The sequence below is a fragment of the Silene latifolia genome, chromosome 10 (assembly GCF_048544455.1).
Source record: "Silene latifolia isolate original U9 population chromosome 10, ASM4854445v1, whole genome shotgun sequence".
NCBI classification, from domain to species: Eukaryota; Viridiplantae; Streptophyta; class Magnoliopsida; order Caryophyllales; family Caryophyllaceae; genus Silene; species Silene latifolia.
The window spans coordinates 9,797,643-9,821,345 of record NC_133535.1 but is presented as its reverse complement, the minus strand read 5'-3'; the positions used below and the strand labels follow the sequence as shown (position 1 = coordinate 9,821,345).

General features: G+C 34.3%; 1 protein-coding gene and 1 long non-coding RNA gene across 2 annotated transcripts; one reads left to right on the top strand and one right to left on the bottom strand.

Moving 5' to 3' along the window:
• Nucleotides 1-6,468: 6,468 nt before the first annotated feature.
• Nucleotides 6,469-10,155, bottom strand: LOC141605020 (uncharacterized). The gene is made up of 3 exons (XM_074423650.1): nt 7,413-10,155; nt 6,851-7,252; nt 6,469-6,733 (listed from the first exon to the last, which is right to left on the bottom strand). The coding sequence occupies exons 1-3, from the start codon at nt 10,099-10,101 to the stop codon at nt 6,726-6,728; spliced, it is 3,099 nt and encodes a 1,032-aa protein (XP_074279751.1). The 5' UTR covers nt 10,102-10,155; the 3' UTR covers nt 6,469-6,725.
• A 10,982-nt stretch (nt 10,156-21,137) lies between these two features.
• Nucleotides 21,138-23,295, top strand: LOC141607067 (uncharacterized). Its single transcript, XR_012526880.1, has 2 exons — nt 21,138-23,006; nt 23,205-23,295. It is a non-coding gene; the product is annotated as an uncharacterized LOC141607067 (long non-coding RNA).
• Nucleotides 23,296-23,703: the final 408 nt, after the last annotated feature.

Here is a 23,703-nt window from a genome sequence, read left to right as displayed (position 1 = left end):
GGACATGCCTAGCATTTACATTTTCATGATTTTTTCATTGGTAACTGTCTCTAGCTATGGATAACTACACCACCTACCAGGGTAATTATTTCTTTTACACGTGAAGTTTTGGTTTGTGATTGCTACCAATGATATTAAATTTCGGTTTCAGATTTAATCTGGACATCGACCGTCACGGCCTGATCTTTGTTGTTTCTCTACAGATAAGGGCGGTGCGGTAACCTAACAACCTTGATAACTCAGTTGTATTTCATTGTTGTAAAACCGATATCAATAACCGTGATTGCTACTTTACTTAGAACTACGTAGAATTGAAGAATTACTTTACTAGGAAAGAATTACTTTACAGACTGCACTTTCAAATAAATCGTTGATTTGTAGTAGTATTGTTATATTGGTTCACAAATTCGTGTTTGTGACCAGAGGCGGATCTTCATTGTAGTGCACAGGGGCCAGGCCCCCCCCTGCCACATGCGCGTAACACATAGATTTCGTTAGTTAAACAAACATTAGTGAATAAATTAATACTATTGGCCCTCCTAAGTTTTGTGCAAATTGCTGAGCCAAGAATGAAGATTCTAATGAAGACTTATGATTGTGGGCTGGGCCATAAGTTATTCAACCGAAAAACAATGAAATTCATGTCAAATTAGAATTACTTAGCACAATTAGCACAATAAATATTAAAAATACCGTAAATTTTAGACGGTCTCACATTTAAGACGTTTATTTATACAAGAAGACAATTCATTTATTGGTGTTAATAAATAAGTTCTTTTTATACAAGGAACCGTGATATCGTCTTACACAATAATTACTGTAAAAATACTTTCATAAATTGAAAAATAATCCATATAATTACTACTCTTTGGTCCGTCTTTTGATTTTTACCGTAACAAGAGATACGGCTAATTGTACAAAAAGGTCATATTATGAAAATGGAGTTTCATGGACAAATAGAGGTAGAAAATTATAAGGTGAATCCTATTCTGTTTGTCTCAAAATAAACTTTTCATTTGACCTTTTTTTTGTGTTCGAAACGTTACTTTTATTAGATTTTTATTTATTTATATTCTACGTTTTTGGTTTAAATAATTGTATAATTTACTGTCGTGTTACATTAATTTTATAATTTTAGCTTAATTTTTTTAAAGTTTGACCCTAAAATTCAAACCAAAAAGGTTATTTTGGGATGGAGGGAACAACTATTTACATTTCTTGTAATTTGTTTTTTCCAAAAAACTATATTTTAAAATAAAATTAACGATAATATATTAATGGAAAAAATGTAGTCAAAACATCATCTTTAAATCCATACAGTATAAGTGAAGACAAGGAGTCGTTTTTCTTTATGCATGAAAGCGACTAATTGGCTCAAAATTATTCGGCCCCCCTTGAAAAACCGGTCAAGATCCGCCACTGTTTGTGACGGCACATATCCGTCACTCTTGAGTGACGGATATCATTTTACCTCACAAAGTACCCACTTTTTCTCTCTCTGCAACACTATTCATGTGGTCCCCTTTCTCCACTAACCCATTTTGTTACCATTTTAACTCACAAAATATCCGTCACAAATGGTAACCCGTCACAAGGGAGACCAATTGATATTGGTTAAGCTTTCGCCACGCTCTTTACAAAAGACTTTTTCTAGTATTTGCCCCCACAGACATAAATAATCAAGCTATTGGAAGCAGTCAACTTGACTTAAGAACAAGAAGTTTCATACTAATAATTTGTTGAATTCAGGATTTAAGATATATATTGCCTTGCAATTTTACTAATAATAGGCACTGTCCTTGTGATTGTTCCCACCTAGTACGTAAAAGTGCCGCGTTGGCTTAATGAATACTCCGTTCTATCAAAACTATTTGACCCTTCCAACATGACTTGTATACACCATTTGACATATATGAGGTATTATTTGGACTGCTTTTCACTTACCACGTATTCTTTTCGGTTTTTTAAAAAAATGAATAATAAAGTTGAATCGAATAATAGAATTGAAATTAATCGAATCGAATGGAGAATTGAAGTTGAAATCAATCAATCGAATGGAGTGAAAATTTAATCGAATCGAAATTTGAAATTTGAATCGAATCAATCGAATAGAATTTGAACTCAACTAAGCTGATTATAGCTGAATTGAACTGAAATAATATTAATATTGATATTGATAATAATAATAATAATAATAATTTATTATTATTATTATTAGAAGAAGAAGAACATCAATAATAATATTAATAATATTAATACTAATAATATATTAATTTGAGTGATTAACTAGGTAGCCACCATGAACCACGGTTCGCCATCAATCTAATTAGGTGAAATAATGAAGCACCAATTTTCTATATTGATGTTCAAAGTCTAGCCGTTTATCATCCTAATTTGATGATTATGTAGCCACCACAAAAAACAACAATCCTAATTTAATTAATTAGATAAATAAAAATAGACAGACCCTAATTTCATCTTTACCAAATAAATAAAATTTGGTTGATTAATTAAAACTCTTCAAATAATATTAATAATTTATAACAAGTAAATTAATTTATTATTTGAAAAATTAGAATCTGTCTTGATAGTTTTAAGTCATTTGAGCAATTAAATTAAGTTTTAGGGAAAAATATTGATTTAAAATTTCACTTGGTTTAGTTTTAGGTGAAAAGGGTACAAAATAGAACGTTATGAAAAAAGTGTATATGAAAAAATAATTAGGTATTAATAATAGTAATATTAAAATTAACAATGTTATTAATAATATTATCCTTAATTAATATTCATATTAATAATAATAATAATAATAGTAATAGTAATAGTATTAATTATATTAATATGAATATTATTGATTTTAATAACCATAATATTCATAATAATAACAATAATGAGGATGATTAATTAATAATAAATTAATGATGACGATGATGATAATAATAATAATAATAAATAATAATAATAATAATAATAATAATTATAATAATAATTATAATTATAACTATAATTATAATTATATAGTATTAATAATATTAATAAAAATTATTAAGTTTAAGATTCGCAAAATTGAAATTAATTTGAATTTAGTGAAATTTGAATCAAATGAAATTTGAAATTTGAATGAATGGATGGAATTTGAATTTGGATGAATGAATAAAGAATAGAATGAATCGAATCGAATCGAATCAACTTAATAGAGTGAATTGAAATCGAATCGAGCTAAATCGAATCGAATGAATATATTTGAAATTTGAATCAAGTAAATTTGAAAATAAGTGAGAAAGATCAAGGCAGTAAGACTAACTGATGGTTTTATATTAAGGAAGACTAAGTGTTTTTATTTATCCGGTTGTTTCCAGGTATATAAGAAGTTTTCAATGGAGCATTAACTTTGTGGCGTATTAATTGAATAGCCCACCAATATGGAATTCTTTATAGCGCTGATAGAGGCTGACCCCTTAGCGGAACTGCAGAAGAGACGAAGTCAGTGTGGTAACTGCCAGTCCGCTACTGGCACTCAAGGAATGACTTCCAACTTTCCAAGTCTAATAGACTAGTATACTAACATTAAGTATTATTATGTGTTGGGTGGGTGGTCAAGTGATTATGCAGATAATGTATGTGTATTGGTGACGTATGCATAATTTTTCGGAGTAGAGGTGATCATTTCCAGGATCGGGCCAGGCCAATAATTTTGCCCAATAGGCCAAAGTACACGTTCAGTCGGGCCTAAATTTGTGCCCTAACCCGCTCTTTTCTAGTGGGCCGGGCAATCCGAAAACTAGCGGACTTTCATTTAAGCCTGTTTCAATTTTGCTATAGCAACCATATAAATTTCGTCACACATTTCCTTACCAGGGCGCACACAACATAACTCCAATTCCACAAACACAAGAAGTTTGGCACAAGAAGTGGTTTGCGTAATAAGTGTTTACACATTGTTTATTTAGCATGAAAGGTTTACAATATTGTGTCTTAAAATAGTCCGTCTTGCTTAAGACCGCCTTATTTCAGACCGTAATAAGACCTCTCACAAGTGAGAAGCACATGGGTGGTGGGACACCCCCATGTGCTTTCCCACTCACCCCCTAAATGGGTTTTTTGTGAGAGGAAATGATATCCGTCTGACCATTTCAGACGGATATAGCGGTTTGAAATAGGAATTTGTGGTCTTAAAAATACAATAAACTAGGTTTGGTGCCCGGCTTCGCCCGGGCTACCTCTATTTACCGTTAAATTTTATTTTCAATGAAATAAACTATGTTGGAGTTTTCTAACTCACACGTTTACTATTTGTAATATATTTTTCTACGGCATATCTTGTAATTATGATGAAATGTAAAATTTATTTTCAAATTATGAGACACGATCACTACCCCGCTATTAATATTATTAATTTCACGACATTGTTTCTTAATATCATTACATTCACTACTCTCGTGGTTACTATTGTTTCTTTTACTAATTCCTCTATTTTTTTTTCATTAAATTCATTATTCCCGTTAATTTTATCCGTCCTATATTTAAATAAATAAAATATTTCCTTGAGTCGATTGGTTATTTAATTGTTCATACTTTTTCTGATTGTTACCACTGTTACTTTCACTACATTCGTAGTTACTTTCACTACTCCCACTATCATTATTATAACTGTCACTACTCCCACATTAATACCGTTAATTTTATTAATCTCGTTGCTGCTACTATTACTTTTACTACATTTAATTTAATGTATAATTCTAAGATAATACCAATTAATTCCATAAGCGGAGCATGTTAATTTTAAGGAAAATCACTATATTCTTGTGTTTTCTAAATTTAATTACTTTAATTTAATGTAATTTCCATAAATATTCTTCATCAAGACATCTTTATATTATACTTTTAACCAAAACTATATAATATTTACATTGATGTCCCTTTATCAGGTCCATCACACGGTGCTATCGATTTAAAACTATATAGTATAATTAATTTGTATAACTTTCTTTAATTACATTGAAGTCCCTTGATTTTTGGATTTAATATATAGTATTGATGTCCAAGTATATGAAACACCTAAAATTAGCAAGTCGGGTCAGGTTTTCAGGTAGGGTCAGAATTTGACACTTTTAAGTGTTGGTACTAAATTAGCAAGTTGTTTTGTTGTAACTTAGTCTTGGGTACTACATAACTGCTCTTAATTTCGCTTTTACTTTCATTATGTTGAACAGATCTTATTTAACAATTGGACTCTCTCCTATTTGGGCCCGTCCTATGCTATAGGACGGTCCTATAGGAGAGTTGCTGTAACATATATTGACGCGAGTTATATGTTCGAGCGGATTCTGCTTTTAAATGTTTTAGGCTCAACAAGCATTAGATAAGCCCAACATAAACTTCCATTAAAAAATGGAGCCCGTTAGTACTTGAATGAGAGAGACACTAAATCAAATCAAATAATTTCATGACATGACTTGGTAAACGGGTCAATCGGTCGGGCCCATTTGAGATGGGTCAGTTCGATCTTTCATTGATTTCGGGTTAATTGGGGTCGGGTCGAGTCATTCGAGTTTCGGGTTTGTTGGTCGGGTCTGTTTCGGGCTAAGCGGGTCGGGTTATTTTAGGTCGGGTCATTTCGGGTCAATGAATAAGAGAGAAAAAGTCATTTCAGGTCTTTTAGATTCAATTAGAATTATATTTTGTCGGGTCATTTTCGAGTCAAGAGAAGCTCATATCGAGTTTGGGCCGGGCCAGGTCACATTCGAGTGATGTAGTTTGGGTCAATTTCGGTTCTAAGGTCGGGTAGCTTTTACGGCTATATATCTTCAAAATCGTGTCTCATCTTAATCTTGTAGGCTCTGCAAACATCTATACAAGCTTAAGACTTGACAAATGACCCGACTCAAATAACACGACCTAACCCCCAAACAAAGGAGTAAGGACTTGAGCTTGACCCGACTCGAATGATATTATTCAACAGAGTCCATTTTTTATCCTAAATATGAATTGGCCCAACTCGATCCGAATGTTCATTTTTCAAACCAAGCTCGATCCGAATGTTCCTAATCGATCGTAAACTCACACAAACAAAGGAAAAAGGAAGAACACCATGGAACTATGGAAGGAAGATTAATTAGCCTCGGAATTGGAATCAAGTGTCACCATGGATCGAAGATTAATCTCGGAATTGGAAGATTATGGAAGGTGCGCTTTTTCCTTTATTTTTTTTTTTTTTATGATTTTTATTTATTGTAAGACTAAAAATTCTGCAATTAAAGTTCCTGGGTTTAGATTTGGTAAATGTAACTCGTATAATGCATATAATTTTAAAAATAAGCAATAAAAATGTGGATGTTCTCGTAGTACTCCTTCCGTCTAATTCATTTGTTTACCTTTTCTTATTCTTATCTTTGTGAATGGGTGTACTTTAATTAAGCTAAATAAATGAACGGAACGGAGGGAGTATTATTTTGTCAAGGTCGGGGTTGAATTAACTGTAACTATGTTGATGTTCAGCTTTTAGAAAGAACAAAATACGAGTACACATACTACATGATGATAAGTAGTACATTACTTAACAATTTATTAGTCATGTATGTATACAGCAGACTGACTGAAACTTAATACGGAGTAGCATTTTACATTCAACAATATGGTTGATTGATTCGTAGTCTTAATAATACTATCATGAGACTTCATTTGACGGGGCGCTTGTTATCCTGATTAAAATCAGCCTTTGGCGGTCAGGCCCCTGTAACCATCAGCGATACAAGAAGAAATAATGTTATGTTTAGCAGAAATTCTAATCAAATTGAAACTTCACGAATAATTCATTAACTGTAAACTCATGATATGTCTGATGATATACCTCTGGCAGGAAGATTACGCCTGTTTCTAGCACCAACAAGGCTGTCTCTTGCTGATAGCAGCCTGCTTCTAGCATCGACTATTTTCATTCGCTGTTGTGGCAAATGATTTGAGCATTCCACTCCTACACTGATCACAGTAGTAATGCATTCCACTCTTCTTTGAAGCTCATCTTGGATTGCCCTTGGATCTTCGGCTTCTTCAGTGAGATTATCTTCTTCAAGCGATGGATCCACAATTTGCAAGACTTGGTCAGGTAATGCTACTTCTGCATGCTTATGGAGACTGTAGCCTTCCTTGAACATGCTGTCTGTTGGACTCTTCCCAGTCATTAGCTCAAGTAGCAATATGCCATAGCTGTAAACATCACCCTCTGTAGATAACTCACTTCCGAGCCCATACTCTGACATGTGAACCAAATTCAAAGGCTTAGACGCATAAATGGGTAGTAAATATTATAAGTTCAGCAGATTGCTGAGTTTGTGCATCTTAGTCTTTTGATGATAATATAGTTATATGATTTTTGTCTGACTAATTATAAATAGGAATAACCCTATTCTTACCTGGAGCAGCATAACCTATAGTGCCCTTGATTCCAATTGTACTACTTTGATTCGGATGCCGAGGTTGAGTAAGAAACCTTGCTAATCCAAAATCTCCAACATGAGCGACCATGTCACTGTCAAGCAATATGTTGCTCGGTTTCAAGTCGCAATGCACTATTGGAGTTTCACACTCATGGTGGAGATAGATGAGTGCATGGGCAGCATCAATCGCAACATCCACCCTTTGAGCAAGGCTCATGTTTCGTTCGAATCCATGTAACCATCTGTCTAGACTCCCATTTGGCATGAACTCATATACTAGTGCTTTAAAATCGTTTCTCTGAAAGTCAATGCTGGAACAAGCTGTTATAACGCCTACCAGATTCCGATGACGGACATTCCTCAATGTGTTACACTCTGCCATGAAGCTCTTAGATGCACTGCGGTGTTGCAAGTTGAGAACTTTAACTGCAACCAATTTTCCATCCAAAATCCCCTTAAACACGGATCCAAAAGATCCCATCCCAAGTAGATTCTCTGAAGAAAAACCAGATGTTGCTTTGAGTAACATGTCATACGACACTTTCATGGTTACAATCCCCATCATTGAACCTGATGAAAGAGGTGACTTTTTCTTTTTGAGACATGCCAGATACAGCCCCGATGCTATGGCCACCATCCCAAATAGTGCGCCAACAATTGGGATTATCAATTTAAGGGCATGAGACATTATTCTTTTCTTCTTTCCCGAGCTTTTCTTCTCAATGCACTTAGGTAAATGAAGCTGTTTAATTCCTCCACAAAGTCTGCTATTGCCAGTAACAAAGACCGCACTTACATTTGCAAATACTGAATTTGTTGGAACCCTTCCCTCAAAATCGTTATAAGACAAGTTAAGATAATATAATATAGGAAATTTAGAAAAGAATGCTGGAATTGGGCCAGATAAATTGTTTCGAGAAAAGTCAATATGTTGTAGGCTAGTCAAAGAAGCTAAAGATGATGGAATATTTCCCTGGAAAGAATTTCCCTCCATGTAGAGGTATTGTAGGTCAGAACAGTCACCAAGACTATCTGGAATGATACCCGAAAACTTATTGTTACCTAGTCCTAAGATTTGTAGGTTACTTTGTTTATCCATTTCCAAAGGTAGGGAGCCTTCCAAACGATTATAAGACAAATGTAGTTCAATAAATGAAGCAGATCCTTCAAATAGCTCAGTATCCAATGTTCCATTGAGTTCATTGTTTGATAAATCCAGGAACAACAAGCTTTGGCAATTCCCGAGGTTTGGAGGTATACTCCCTTCCAATATGTTGTCATTTAAAATAAGCCAACTCAAGCGTGATAAATTGGCCATGGAATTGGGAATTTTACCTTTTAAATTGTTGGACTCCAGAAGAAGACCTTCCAATTTGTAGAGCTTCCCGAAATCTTGAGGGATAGATCCCGTTAAGTTACAGTTGTGCATCCAAAACTTCTCAAGATTGTTGAGATTGGTAATACCTTCTGGAATTTTTCCACTTATCAGAGTATTTCCTATATTGAGCTCTTGCAAAGAGGTGGAGAGATTGGCAACAGATTTGGGTAATATTCCTGAAAAATGATTCGGTCCCAAATTGAGGATACGTAATTGACTGCAGTTAACAAGTGTATCTATAAGATTAATGTCACCCTCTAGGAAGTTCCCTCCAAGATATAAATAATTTAGCTTATGAAAATTCCCAAAATAAAAAGGAACATTTCCTATAAAATTATTATAACGGAGTGTAATATCTTCAAGAGCTGTAAGGTTTTGTATCGTGATTGGAATTAATCCTGTGAAGTTGTTTTCCCCGAGGTCAAACCATGTCAGACGGGGAATATTGACGCCAATATCTGCTGGAAGTTCGCCATGTAGTTGGTTGTCGAAAAATTCAAGAACTTGAAGGGAGGAGATATTAAAAAGGGATGTAGGAAATGTGCCTGTGAGTTTATTTGATGAAACAACAACGTTGGTTAGATTTTGTATCCTACCAATGCTGTTTGGGATAGTTCCAGTAAATGAGTTGTATTCAGCATATACGTATACTAAAGAAGTAAGATTTTGTATGATGTCAAAAAGAGGGCCGGTAAGATAGTTATTGTGCACGGAAAGGAATTCTAAATTTCGCAATGCTTTTAATCCTTGCGGGAGGTTTCCCTCTAGCTTGTTGTTGCCTATGGTAAACAGTCTGAGGTTAACACAACGAGATATGTTGGCTGGAATTTCGCCTACAAGTGAGTTGTTATATAGGTATAGTTCATGAAGCCTGAATAGATGACCTAATTGACAGGGGATTTCTCCATATAGGTTATTATTGTAAAGGTAAAGGATCTTAAGGAAGCTCAGGTTTCCTATGAAAGGAGATATGGTTCCTGCCAAACCTCTAGAACTCAAATCTAGTAAAGTCACTCGTTTATGTTTACGCCCACATTTGACTCCCTCCCAAGAACAATGGTGAATAGAGTCATTCCATGAGCTTAAAACCCAGTTTGAAGGAACCTTTAGTTGGCTCTTGATGACCAACAGCGCGGCATGGTCGGTCGCATTGCCTGGGTGTTCAATGCTACGTAGTGCTAAACTTAGTGTAATATTTTGCATAATAAAAAGAAAGATGAGTAGAAAGGCTCGTTTGTTGCACATGGGAGAAATAAAACTTGGACTTTTATTTTGGATTGGTTTCATTTTGTAGAATTGTCAGCAGTTTAGTTGGTGTGAGATGCTTTTGAAGTTGATCACTCTTTCATATATATATAGGCATTTAAATGATGATTTATTCTCTGGCCTACGACTCGTAGTTAACCAAGGGTAATTGCACCATCTACTACAGTAAACACTTAACCATTGTTACTGTTGCATGATTTATTCTTTGGTCATTGCCGAACTTTTTTTCAAGATAATGTTTAAAAATAAAAAATTAGCAAAATTGTGTCAATTTGAAAGTATTTTACAATATTGGGTCCATGTATGATCGGAATTCATGGAGCTGGAAAATGGAAGACACGTAACACAACACAACATTTTCTCTATGGACACGGCTAGCAGGCTGGCTTGTTTAATACTCGCAGTTTATTATATATAGTTTGTCGTGTAAACAAATCACGATCCTAAACTGTATTACACATGTTTGATCTTTTTCCCTGCGTTGCTGGAATTATTAAGTGGAGAGATTGAGAGTGCTTGCACACCACTGGTAGTTTTTCCTGTTCAAGCTATTTGAGCCGTCTTTAGCTATCCGTCTATAGCAAGACTAGCTGTTTTGTCTTTATAGAAAGCAGGCGGCTTGACTTTAGGTCTTTAGGAGAAGAAGTTACATCCTAAATGACTCCTGCGTGTCAGCCGTGTTTGTTGGAGCTTGACTTGAGGTCAATGCATGTTTACATTCCAAATACTCCGTACATGTTTGAGTCACTCGCTATTAATATGCATGTTTACATTCCAAGGTCGTGTCAGGTCGATGCACTCTATGTCCAAGACTTTCTATTTCATTTACTTCTTTAAGCAAGTCAACAAAAAATGCAATCTCTGAAGATTTTTCTAGGCACATTTAGATGTTTTCATTGGTGCCGAAAACTTTTTTGGTTAATTAATTGTGTTTAATATGAAATATGAATTACTTATGCGATTCTGCCTAACAATGTGGAATTTTGAGCAACACTGTAAGAGTTTTATGTTATAAAATGAACTAACTTGATTGATTAAGTGGCTTCGTCGGAGTGTGTAATCATTCTCCTCAAGGAAATGAAGTTAGTGCCCCACCCCCACTCAAAGAAAGACGTCCATGTAAGGTGTTTTTTCTAGGTCTTTAAAGACTTGCACTTTTTTTGGTTGAAAATGAGGTCGCAGTATTACCTTCCTTTTTTTGGTTGGAAATATATTTTTCTAAAAGATTAGTTTATTGCTTATATAAATATTTTTAAATGCTCATATTGTAATAGTGTGATTCTGCAGGATAGGCTATACTGATGAATAGGGGCGTCTAAGGCCATGGGCAACCATGGGCGATGGAACCGCGTCTCTGATTTTGGTCAACAAACTTACAAACTTTATTGATAAAATTCAATACAAAACTCAAAATATAGTAAACTTGTGCATTCATATTTGGGGTCTCATATTTTTGTGGTGCACGGGACCTCCATTTATTTTAAGACGCCCCTGCGGCGATGAAGTAATGCTAAGGAAATGGGTGAGGGTAGTATAAGCTTTAAAGGTGGTGGTAATGCAAGTTTACCGAATGAATTGATTGGTTGCACAGAGGGCTACCGGCAAGCATACAGCGAGCAAGGCTAATAGCATTCTCAAGAGTCCTACTGTCAATGAGAAATGAGCACCCCAATAAATGCTTCCTCCTCTGTCGGGGAGATGTAGAAGGTTAATGTGGATGTAGCTACCCTTAGCGGGATGAGTGGTGGTTTCGAGGTGGTTATACAATGAGGAAGGATGCGTGAGTCATACAATATAGTTCAGCAGTTAAATCAAGAGTAAAGTCCTGAAATTACAAAAGTGAAAGCGACGGAACTTGGTAAAAGAATGGCATTGGAACATGGAGTAACAAATGTGATTTTTAGTCGGATTCACTTCGGCTCATTTACTTAGTGACTTCTGCAGTTCTACACAGTTGCTGTGTTTAAATCATGCCCCTTTGCATGATTTAACATATATCAAAGGGTGAATGCATGATGCATCGCTTTTAGTTGTTGTGACTTGCGAGTGATTGTTTACACGTTTGGGTTGCTTTAATTATACTTGTCTATTGTATCGTTTGGATCTAATTAAGGATTGTAAATTTGTAACTAAGGAGATCGGGGTGAATTTCACCTTTCTTAGTTCAACACTTTAAACTTTTGTATTGAGTCTTTCGGACTACTTTCCGGAAAATGATTTGGCGACACCGGGTGTTACTCAAATGAGCGACACCCGGGGTATTATTGTAATTTACATATATATTTTGGTTTCGCTCCATCAAAATTAAAATTTCAAACTAATTATTGTAAAAGGGTAGTTTAGAAATTTAACAATAAAGAATAATAATAAAAGAAATCTAAAAAAAAAAGAGGTTAGCGGGATTTGGTGCGTTAATGGTGGAAGTGTGGGTCATGATCATTACTAATGATCTTTCCTATCCATTTAAAATTATAAATTAACAATAAAAAATTAAAAGTCTATCATACAAGTCTCCTTGCTAAATTGGTGCATAAGCTTATGTGAGCAACAAGTAGACGGAGTTTCGAGACTTGTCAACAGTTTTTTTTTTTTTTTTTTTTTTCAAAAACTTATTTTAGTTCAAATTTTGATATTAATATGTAGAGGTGGCAATCGGGTCACTCGGGTCGGGTCAAAGTGGGGTCGGGTTGTGACGGGTTAGCGACGGGTCGGGTCGGTTACAGTTCATGTCGGGTCATCAGCGGGTGATAAGTCGGGTCGGGTCAGATTATAAGCATATATTTTCTCTTATATATTTAGTTTTAGATGGGTAAATCTATAAATCTTATTAAAAGGGTAACCTAAAAAAATGTGACATGACAAGTTTAATTGTGACGTGACAACTTTTAATTTGACATGGCAACAAAAAGTGTCATGGATTACCAATTTAATAAAATTTAAAAATATAAGGGTATAAACACAAAAAAAGAAAGAAAACAAAATATTGTAAACCATTGATGTACTCTCATGAATTTTGTTATTTATTTAACTTATTTTTTTGTTTTTTGTTTTTTCTACAATGGTGTATTTGAAATATCGAATGGTAGCAAAAATCTTTAAAGAAAATTGAGAGTCATTGATTTTTTTCCTATAAAATCTCATCCAAATACCAATTCATGTTGTCTTATTTGATCTCAGGTTGTCCAAACTAACATTATCCGTTCTTACAAAAGTCGTTTTTTTTTTGTTGTTCTCTTTGTAATTTAGAGTATTTTATTGAAATTTTGTGTCTCCTTTTTCCTTTTCCTTTTTGTTCATGTAGCTACTTGAAATAATGTGACATGGCAAATCAATTGTGACATGGCAGTAATATATAGTGACACGACAATAGTTTATTGTAACATGACACTTATTTAATTCTTTTAAAAAAATGAATGATTACTAAAAGTTCTTACGAAAATATCACTGTATATCTAGTAACATATATACAAATAAAGAAAATCAAAAGGCTCTTGAGTCTTGATTATGATTACTTATAAAAACGGTCAACTTTCTCCTTTAACTAGCATTTTAATAGCTCTTGAGTCTTGATTATGAGTTAATGTTCATGGACATCAAAAGGCTCTTCATCCCAAAAATGACAAATTTAAATGTGACATGGAAATTTTAATTCACTATTACATGGTATTGATTTAATTCATTTCTATATAAATAAATCTATACAAGAAATCTAATTAAATGGTACCTAAAATGACAAATTTTTATGTGACAAAAGAATGTAAAAGTAAATAAACTTTTTAGTTTTCTCTCATTTTTATGTGACAAAAGAATGTCAGATTTGTGTTCGTGTCACATGTACGCGGGTCACGAACCCCTTCAACTTAAACCCGACCCAATTAAATCTCATGCCGTGGTAGTGTCCATCCACTTATAGAGGGGTCGTGTTATATTTGTGTTCGTGTCACATGTAAATGGGTCACGAACCACTTTAACCCAAAACCGTCGGAATTAAATCTTGTGTGGTTATTGTGCCGACACGATCTGTGAGTAAGCGTAGGTGTGTTGGATTATTGAATTAAAATGAACAACGTTGAACTGAATTGAACTATGTTAAACTGAATTATAATTTACATTTTATTATTATTATTATTATTATTATTATTATTATTATTATTATTATTATTATTATTATTATTATTATTATTATTATTATTATTACCCGACACGGTTTTTTAGGGTCAATGACCCGTAAATCTTGACCTGGACCCGAAATAACTTGAACCCGAAATGACCCGTTATTTTAGGGTCGAAACCGGAACCGATCTGTTCGACTCGTTGGATCAAAGATAAATTAAGAGTATTATTAAAATATTAATATTTTTATATTATATTTGTAATAATAAATATAATAAATATTACGTTAATATTTTTAATTAAAAAATTTATTTGAAATTCAATTTTACATAATTTGTATATCATTAAATAATAAAATAATTATTAAAATAATGTATAATAATATTATTAATATAAAAAACAATTAATTTCAAAAAGTACGTTTTTTCGGTTGCAAAAATGATAAAATAAAAGATGTCATAAACTTTTCTCTAACCCAGACCCTAACCTGACCCGTATCGCATTCCACCCAACCCGTATTCTTACCTGACCCGACCCGAACATGACCAACCCGAACCCTTTGACAGATCTAGTCCCAAGTTAATTATTAGGATCTAAAAGGCTGCACAATGAAGTTGCTAAAGATGCAAGGAAATTGCAGAGTCGGTCTGGAGGAAGTGAGGCGTAACTACTCAGAGATATAACTCATAGAATATTGCAGTAGATGACTGGACTGATAATGGCTTATGAACTAGCTATCAGTTTTAGCTAACAGTAGATATGAGCCGCAGAGATAATATCTACCTGTTTCCAACTATCTGTTTTAGCTAACATTTCAAGGTTTCTATTAATATAGATATCATGGGTAGCCAACAATTAGAGAGCAAGATATTGATTTTTGAGCACAATCATTCCACTACTGAAATCTTGCAAAATGCATCAATCGATCATATACTATATTCCAACTAGTGTATGTAATTAAAAAAGAATTTGAAAAATAAATAGGTATAGTTCTCACAGGCGACGAAGTACATCGAATCAAACTGATAATAAGAAAACAAACCGAAACAATCACCTCAACCAATTCAGTAAACCTTAAATTGCAGAGGGATGATTAAAAAATTGCCACACTAAAGAGTCTAGCTAACAAATACTTCAACAATATAATAAGGTAAGCTGACTTTAATATAAGATGAAAATTTGATTCAGTGGTTGTTTGAAGGTTGCTCATCCGTCGCTGGTTTGTTCATATTTAATCCGCGAAAGTGGTGCTTAGGCCCCATAACTTTGACCAATTGTGAGATTAAGCCCCATAAGTTACAAATGTAGCAATAAGGCCCCATAACTTTGACAAAAAGTGAAATTCAACCCTGTTTTTAATTTTAACATAAATATATCATTAAATCATTTTATATTTAGACTCATTGTACATTAAATAATTTTTAATATATTAAAAGTATTTATATAATTTATTAATTAACATAGTTCTTAGATAAAATATTTTTACCAGTTTTAATATAATTGATATATACATATGAAATTTCTCTACAAATTATAAATTTTATGTAATTCATTCAAAATTTTTTTTTTCCAAAACGTATAATAAATTTTATACAATTTATAAATGTATAAAAAATTTATTGTATTGATACATTATATAAATCGAAAAATTGATTTTTTTTTGTGCAATTTTGATTGGAAATCGGAAAATTGGATTCAATTTCACTTTAACTCAAAGTTATGGGGCTTAATTGCTACATTTGTAAGTTATGGGGCTTAATCTCACAATTGATGAAAGTTATGGGGGCTAATCACTACTTCTGCGATATTTAATCCACCATCTTTAGTCAGCTCATTATTCGATCGTCCAATTTGTTGAAAATATTGCCGCGAACGTATCAACATGAAAAGGTAAAAATGATAAGTTGCACAAGAATTCAATAAACAATTTAATACTTCAGGACTCAGTAATATACCATCATCTCCGTGTATCCACCAGTATGAACCGTGTTATTAAAAAGGTCTCCTGTTTGTTGATAATAATCAGTGTTCATCTCTATTTGAGACAAATACAGGTCATCCGCTTCATGATCAACTTCATCATGTAAATTTACGATGTCATTAAAGATACAAAAACTCAATTGTATGCACCAAATCTTTGAATACGCAGGCATCAGGCTTGTCAAATTGTAATTATATACTCTATGCAAAATCGTGGCCCAAAGTCTCCTAAAGTCCCATGTAAAACCCGAGTTTAAGAAAAATAAAAAAAAACGTTGCTAAAAAGAATCGAACGCGTATTGTTTAGTTAGAATAAACCCTTCTTTACCACTGGTACACAGAAATATTTATGCCCATATTCCGGTTTAATGTTTCTTATTTTAGAAGTAAAGCCAACAGCAATGGAGTAGCGAACTTCATCTTCCACGCTAATATTTTCTAGGCTGGGGTAGCAGCGGCTAGCCCTTGCTACACGCTGGGTTCGCCGTGGATAGGAAGATGAAGAGAAAGGTCAGACAATTGGAAAGAACAGGGGGTTGGGGTGTCATAATATGGATTTCTAAATGGAATACGGGTTCCCAAACAACTGAACAAGTCTTGTGAAAAAGATGGAGAAACAACAATTATGCGACGGAGCATTCACAAATTAAATCAGAAGTCAATAGTTGGTTTATAGTGGTATAATCAGTCTCGTAAAATTGGAGCATGTTAAACAACCAATGTAATCTACAGAATACTAATTGACTATTTGTTCTTCTATGTGAATTAAAACATAACAAAATTAATGAACAAATTATATTTCATCTTTCATTCGTACATTTGAACGTACCTTAACAACATGGATCCACTGGCAGAAATTTCAGTAAAGTATTTGTCGTTTCAGGTTTGATGGTAAAATTCTCTCTTTTTTTTTTTTTTTTAATTGGTAATCGTATGATAGGAAGAAGATGAATATGTACTACTCAAAAAGAATAAAAAAAATAAACAAATAATTGGGAATTATGATATGTAAATATTAGATATAGTTTAGTTTTAATTATTAATTTTTATATTTTATTTTATTAATATGATAAATTTGTGAATTACGGTTCTATCCTTTAGATATTGGCGCAAAAACGAAAATTATTTTTCTATTTTTTATTTTTTTCTATTTTTTTATTAGGGTGTTACCGAAACTCAGTAACACCCGGTGTCGCCCTAGCACTCCCCCTTTACCTATCATTTTAATCTCACCAATGTTGATTAGTCTATTCATTAGTGAGTGAATGAATAACGGACAAAAGTTGAGTCCGAATCGTTTCTAGGTAACTACTCCCTTCGTTAATCATGTGTTTACCTCAACTAAAATACTACTCAAAAAAATAAAAAAAATAAACAAATAATTGGGACTTTAGTGTCTTAAAAGAGTTAAGTATTAAGTATTAAATTCAATGGAAACAAATAAACAATAATAATCAAGTGGTATTAGTCAAGTGGTAGTCGGATTAAACTTTAAAGCTTGCAGAAATGTAGGAGTTGAGTGGTCACGGGTTCGACAACCAGCAGGGACGAGGATCACTTGGCCACTACAAATCCGAAGGGGGTGGCTTATATGGTCCGTGTGGTGGTGCGGGAATGCACGGGGAATTCAACCCCCTCGTCATAAAAAAGACAAAAAAAAAACAATAACGAGGAGTTCATGATCAAATCACAAATCCATTTAGTTAAAGGGGTAGCGCTCGTTATAGATAGACCTATAATATAGGCGCGTAAAGGTGGCAAATGCTCAATCGGGTTGAGTTTGGGTTGGGTTATTTTGGGTTTCGTCACACATTTTGGGTTATGTTGGTTTATTTCGAATTTCGGATTTTATTTTGGGTTTGGTCACTTTAGAGTTTAGATTGGTCATTTTGCGGTATGTGTCATTTTTTATCGGATCAATTTCTGCAGTTAATGTATTATACAATTGGTTGTATATACAACTTACTTAATGCAGTTGAGCTTTGTTATAAGGTTATCGAGCTCTACTACCAAAATTATCGAGTTATGATACAAAGTTATTGAGTTTAACAAATAATTATTTGTTAAACTCAATAACTCAATAACTTCATAAAATAGCTCAATAACTTGTAAAATAGCCCAACAACTTTGTGTAAAAGCTCAACAACTTTGAGGCGGTTGTATAATGCTACTATACAACTACAACTGGTTGTAGGATAGTATTTGTCGCAGTTAAAACACATTAATCAGTACACACATTATTTTAGGTAGGGTCAATTGACTTCGTGTCATATTCGAGTTAGGTCTTTTCAGGCAACTCACGGATCTCGGGTTAACCAAATAGGGTCGGGTACAATTCTTGCTTGGCGCGAAGGGCAAAGGGAGATTTTGTGAACTTCGCAGTGAATCAAATTGAAATACTGAAATTATAATCAAAAATTCAAAACCCTAACTTTTTCAATTCAAATTTAAAATTGAATTAATTCTTCAACTTCAAAATTGGATTAATTCTGGAATTAAGAAGACTGGAATCTCCGGGATGATTAGGTATAAATTCCTTCATTTTCTCAAATTTCCCGTGCTAGTTCCTGCAGTTCATGTTTGCTTACTGTTATCAATTGTATGATTCCATGAATTAAATTTAGATTTGAATTTAGTTTTATGTATTTGATGTTCGTAAACCCCTAATTAGTAAAGCGTAGCATATATAGAATTGTTTATGGACAAACGGGTTGACGGCGAAGCTGAGGATCGCTTTCATTATAATTCAAGGATATACTCACTCCGTAGTGATTTAAGGAAATTGTGCAATTAATTAATAAACTCTATAATCCCAATATTTCTTAAAGTTTATAGGCACAAAAGGGAGATTTGTTTTTGTTGTTAAGGCCTCGAAAATAGAAGTGGAAGATGAATTCTCAGGAGTTAGAAAGTTTGCTAATCCATAATACTCAACATGAGCAACTCTGTGACTGTCTAGCAATATGTTGATTGGTTTAAAGTTGCAATGCAAATTGGAAATTCACGCTCTTGGTGGACGTAATTGAGTTCATGAGCCACATCAATTGCTACATCGAATCTTTCATCAACACTCATGTTTCTATCCACTCCATGCAACCATCTGTCTAGACCCACAATTGGTATGAACTCGTATACTCATTTCTCTGAAAATTAATACATGGTCAAGCTGTTATGATGCTTACAAGATTCCTATGACGGACATTCCTCAACATGTTGCACTCTGTCATGAAGCTCTTAGATGCATTATGCTGTTGCAAGTTGAAAATTTTTACTGCATTCGTCTTTGCAACCAAAACCCCCTTTTAAACACGGATTCAAGAGCGGAGATCCCATCCCAAGAAGGTCTCTGAAGAAAAACCAGCCGTTGCTTTAATAACATGTCGTAAGACACTTTCATAGTTACATTCCCAATCATTGAACTTGATAAGACGTCTTTTTTTTCCATACCCCCTTTTAAACATATAGCCTTGCCACCATGGGCACCATACCAACAAGTGTGCCAATTCCGAGCTTTAGATTTTTACAATTTGACAGTTTTACCCCTACTCGCTTGTAAGCTAGCTTAACTAATTGTCATTAGCTCTTAAATTTGAGAAACGAAATATAACAAACCCAATGTTTTTCATGTTCGAAATTGAAGATTAAGAAAGCTGCATGTACTGACTTGTTGAGGGTGTGTTAAATTGAAGATTAAGAAGGCAGCCAGATTGTTTTTTTTTTTTTTTTTTTTTTTTTTCCTGAACCTTCTTTCCACCGGAGAAGTTTTGTTTTTGTTATTGCAGTTCATATTTGCAAAATGTTACTCTAATAATATAATATGACTTGTTGGGCATAAATATCATTGAATACAATTAGTCATAAATTTGCAAAATTTAGGTTACAGTCTCAGGCTACATTAGTTGATGATCAGGAAGATATTTGTACCAAAAGTTGATTTTGGTGTTGTTCTTCTAATATGATATGGTATGGTTGTTATGCTTAACTCAAGAAACCAGCTAGCCTAGGAAAAAATATACTCCGTAAGACATAGTTAAATGATAAGTAGTAGAGTACGGTAGATTTTAAAAGCTAACAAGTCATTAGTCATGTTTATTGCAAATGACAGAAATTAAAAGCTTTTTACATTCAACTACGGTAGATTGTAGTCTTTATAATTCTATCTTGAGACTTCTATTGTGGACGCTTGTTTTCCTGATTAAAATCAACCTCGGGCCCCTGTAACGATTAGCAGTACAAGTAGAAATAATGTATTGTTAGCAGAACTTCTAATCAAGTTGAAACTTTCAGAATAATTCGTTACTAGTAAGCTCATGGTATGTCTAATAATATACCTCTTGCAGGAAGGTTACGCCTGTTTCTAGCATTGAGAAGGTTGTCTCTTGCCGATTGAAGCCTGCTAATGGCACCGACTATTTTCATTCGTTCTTGTGGGAGATGATTCGAGCACGACACACCGACGCTTATCACAGCAGTAACGCATTCCACTCTTCGTTGAAGCTCATCTTGGACTACCCTTGGGTCTTGGCTTCTTCGGTGAGATTATCTTCTTCAAGTGATGGGTCTACTATTTGCAAGACTTGGTCGGGTAATCTTCATCGCATGCTCATGAAGATTGTAACCGTCATTGAACATCGGGTTGTTGGACTCTTTCTGTCATTAGCTCAAGTAGCAATATGCCATAGTTGTAAACATCACCACTTGTAGAGGGTTCACTTCAAGGCCGTACTCGAAATGTGAACCCAATGACCGGACTTAGACACATAAATGGGGAGTAGATAGATAGGCAAGCTTTAGAACTTTCATTTACTATGAATATGTGTTGACTAGGTAAGCTCACTAACCGTATGAACTATGAAGTGGTCTAACTTCCATTTTAACATCAAGTCCAGAGGATTACAGAGTTTCTGAGTTTTGGTCTTTGATGATAATATTGTAAATAAGAGTGACACTATTATTACCTGGAGCAGCATAGCCTATAGTACCTCTGATTCCAATAGTACTACTTTGATTCGGATGTCGAGGTTGAATAAGAATCCTGGCTAATCCAAAATCCCCAACATGAGCGACCATGTCATTATCCAGCAATATGTTGCTTGGTTTCAAGTCGCAGTGCACTATTGGAGTTTCACACTCATGGTGGAGATAGCTAAGTGCCTGGGCCACATCAATCGCTACATCCACCCTTTGAGCAAGGCTCATGTTTCCATCCACTCCAGATAACCACTTGTCTAGACTTCCATGAGGCATGAACTCATATACTAGTGCTCTAAAATCGTTCCTTTGAAAGTCAATACTGCAGCAAGCTATGATGATGCCTAACAGATTCCGATGACGGACATTCCTTAATGTGTTGCACTCTGCAATGAAGCTCTTAGATGCCCCATGGCGTTGCAAGTTGAGAACTTTCACTGCAACCGTTTTCCCATCCAAAATACCCTTAAACACAGATCCAAAAGAGCCCGTCCCAATTAGGTTCTCTGAAGAAAAACCAGTCGTTGCTTTGAGTAACATGTCGTATGACACTTTCATAGTTACATTCCCCATCATTGAACCTGTTAAAAGGGGTGTCTTTTTGTTTTTTGTACATGATAGATATATCCCCACTCCCCCTACCGCCGTGGCCACCAACCCAACAAGTGAACAGATAATTATCAAATTAATCTTTTTCCTGCTTTTATTCTCATTGCACTTAGGTAATTGCAGTTGTTTAATTCCTCCACAGAGCCTGCTATTGCCAGCAACAAAGACCGCACTTTCATTTGCGAATAAGGAACTCGTTGGAACCCTTCCCTCAAAATTGTTGTAAGATAAGTTAAGGTAATATAAATTGGGAAATTTAGAGAAGAAGGCTGGAATTGGTCCAGATAAATTGTTTTGAGAAAAATCAACTTGTTGGAGGCCAACCAAAGAACTCAGTGATGAAGGAATTTCCATCCATGAACAAGTTTTGAAGGTTGGAACAATACCTTAAACCATCTGGAATGACACCCGAAAACTTATTGTTAGACAGTTCTAAAATTTCCAATCGACCTTGTTTACTCATTGTCGAAGGTAGGGAGCCTTCCAAATGATTATGATGCAAATATAGTTCAATAAATGAAGCAGGTCCTTCAAATAACTCATTGCCTAAGGTTCCATTGAGTTCATTGTATGATAAATTAAGGTATAACAAGCTTTGGCAATTCCCAAGGCTTGGAGGTATACTTCCTTCCAATAAGTTCTCTTTTAAAGAAAGTTCACTCAAATGACTTATTTCAAACGACGCGAAATTGTTGATGATGATTGATGATCATTATACAATTTGAATTATTGAACTTGTCAGGTACTGATCATCATCAACACTTACAGTTATGTCAAGTACTTGTCATCATCAATAATTTGAATTAATGCACCTTTAATCAAAACCAACTCTTGCGTGTCAGTCGTGGCCTGTGGTTGTTTGAGAATAGAGCATGATTTAGGTTCAATGTGGCCCAAATTTCACGATTCATGGACTATCTTGGGTCTCAATCATTCCACTTGTGCCCCCAAATTCACGTTTTTCCTATATTGCCTTGCATTTACACTCCCGCCATTTTTGTAGACAGTTTATCCTCTTAGTTAAAATTGGGTGACCCTAACGACACTCAAAAATGTATTATGTTACTCAAAAGACATTTTAAAAGAATTTTGCAATTAAAATCAACGTTCTTATATAACAAATGGCAGATTATGTTTCCTCTATACAATTGCTTTGTATTGCTTCTTGTTTTGTAGGTGGATTTTAAATTTATGCAAATGATTGCGACGGCCGATGGGATGAGTAATATATGGTATCTTTGGTCCGGATCTCTGTAAGCAATTTTCCATTTTTATTTTGAAATCTGATTAATTAATCAAACTTGGCATAAAATGGATTTAGCTTTATTTATGCAACCACACCATTTTGGTTGCCGTTTGTTCTATGAAACCGACAGGCCGACATGTCAAGTGGCGTGTCTTCCTTCTCATAAATTCCGATCCTAAGGGACACCATTTCGTTAACGATTTAGGTTCTGAGCCACACAGGACAGAAAATCTTGGAAGTAAAGACGAGCAATTATTTTGCCTTAAGAAGCAGGCAGCTTGAGTTGAGGCCCCATGTATGTTCTCCCATCGTTAGCTGATCTCTTGATCAACATTTCTTTAGCTTTGATCATTCAACTTTTCATAAATACTCCCTACATGTTTGTTGCGTATAAGTTTGGTTACTTGAGTAATAAGGTGGTTTTATACGGCATAGCGTAAAAACGGATACAATTTTATGACTACTTTTTTCACTAATATGGACCTTGATTTATTGGTTAGATCCATATTTATATTATATTTACGCAAAATTGTCTTAGGAGTAATAAGTTATACTATTATAGGAAACCGTCTTACAATGTCCTATCTTTTGCATAAACATTATTCCAAGTTAGAATAATCTTAGGTTGAGAGCTATGTTACTCTGATACTTCAGTTAGTTGTCGTATTCCGTATTGATACGTATTTTGTCGGATATGATACGAC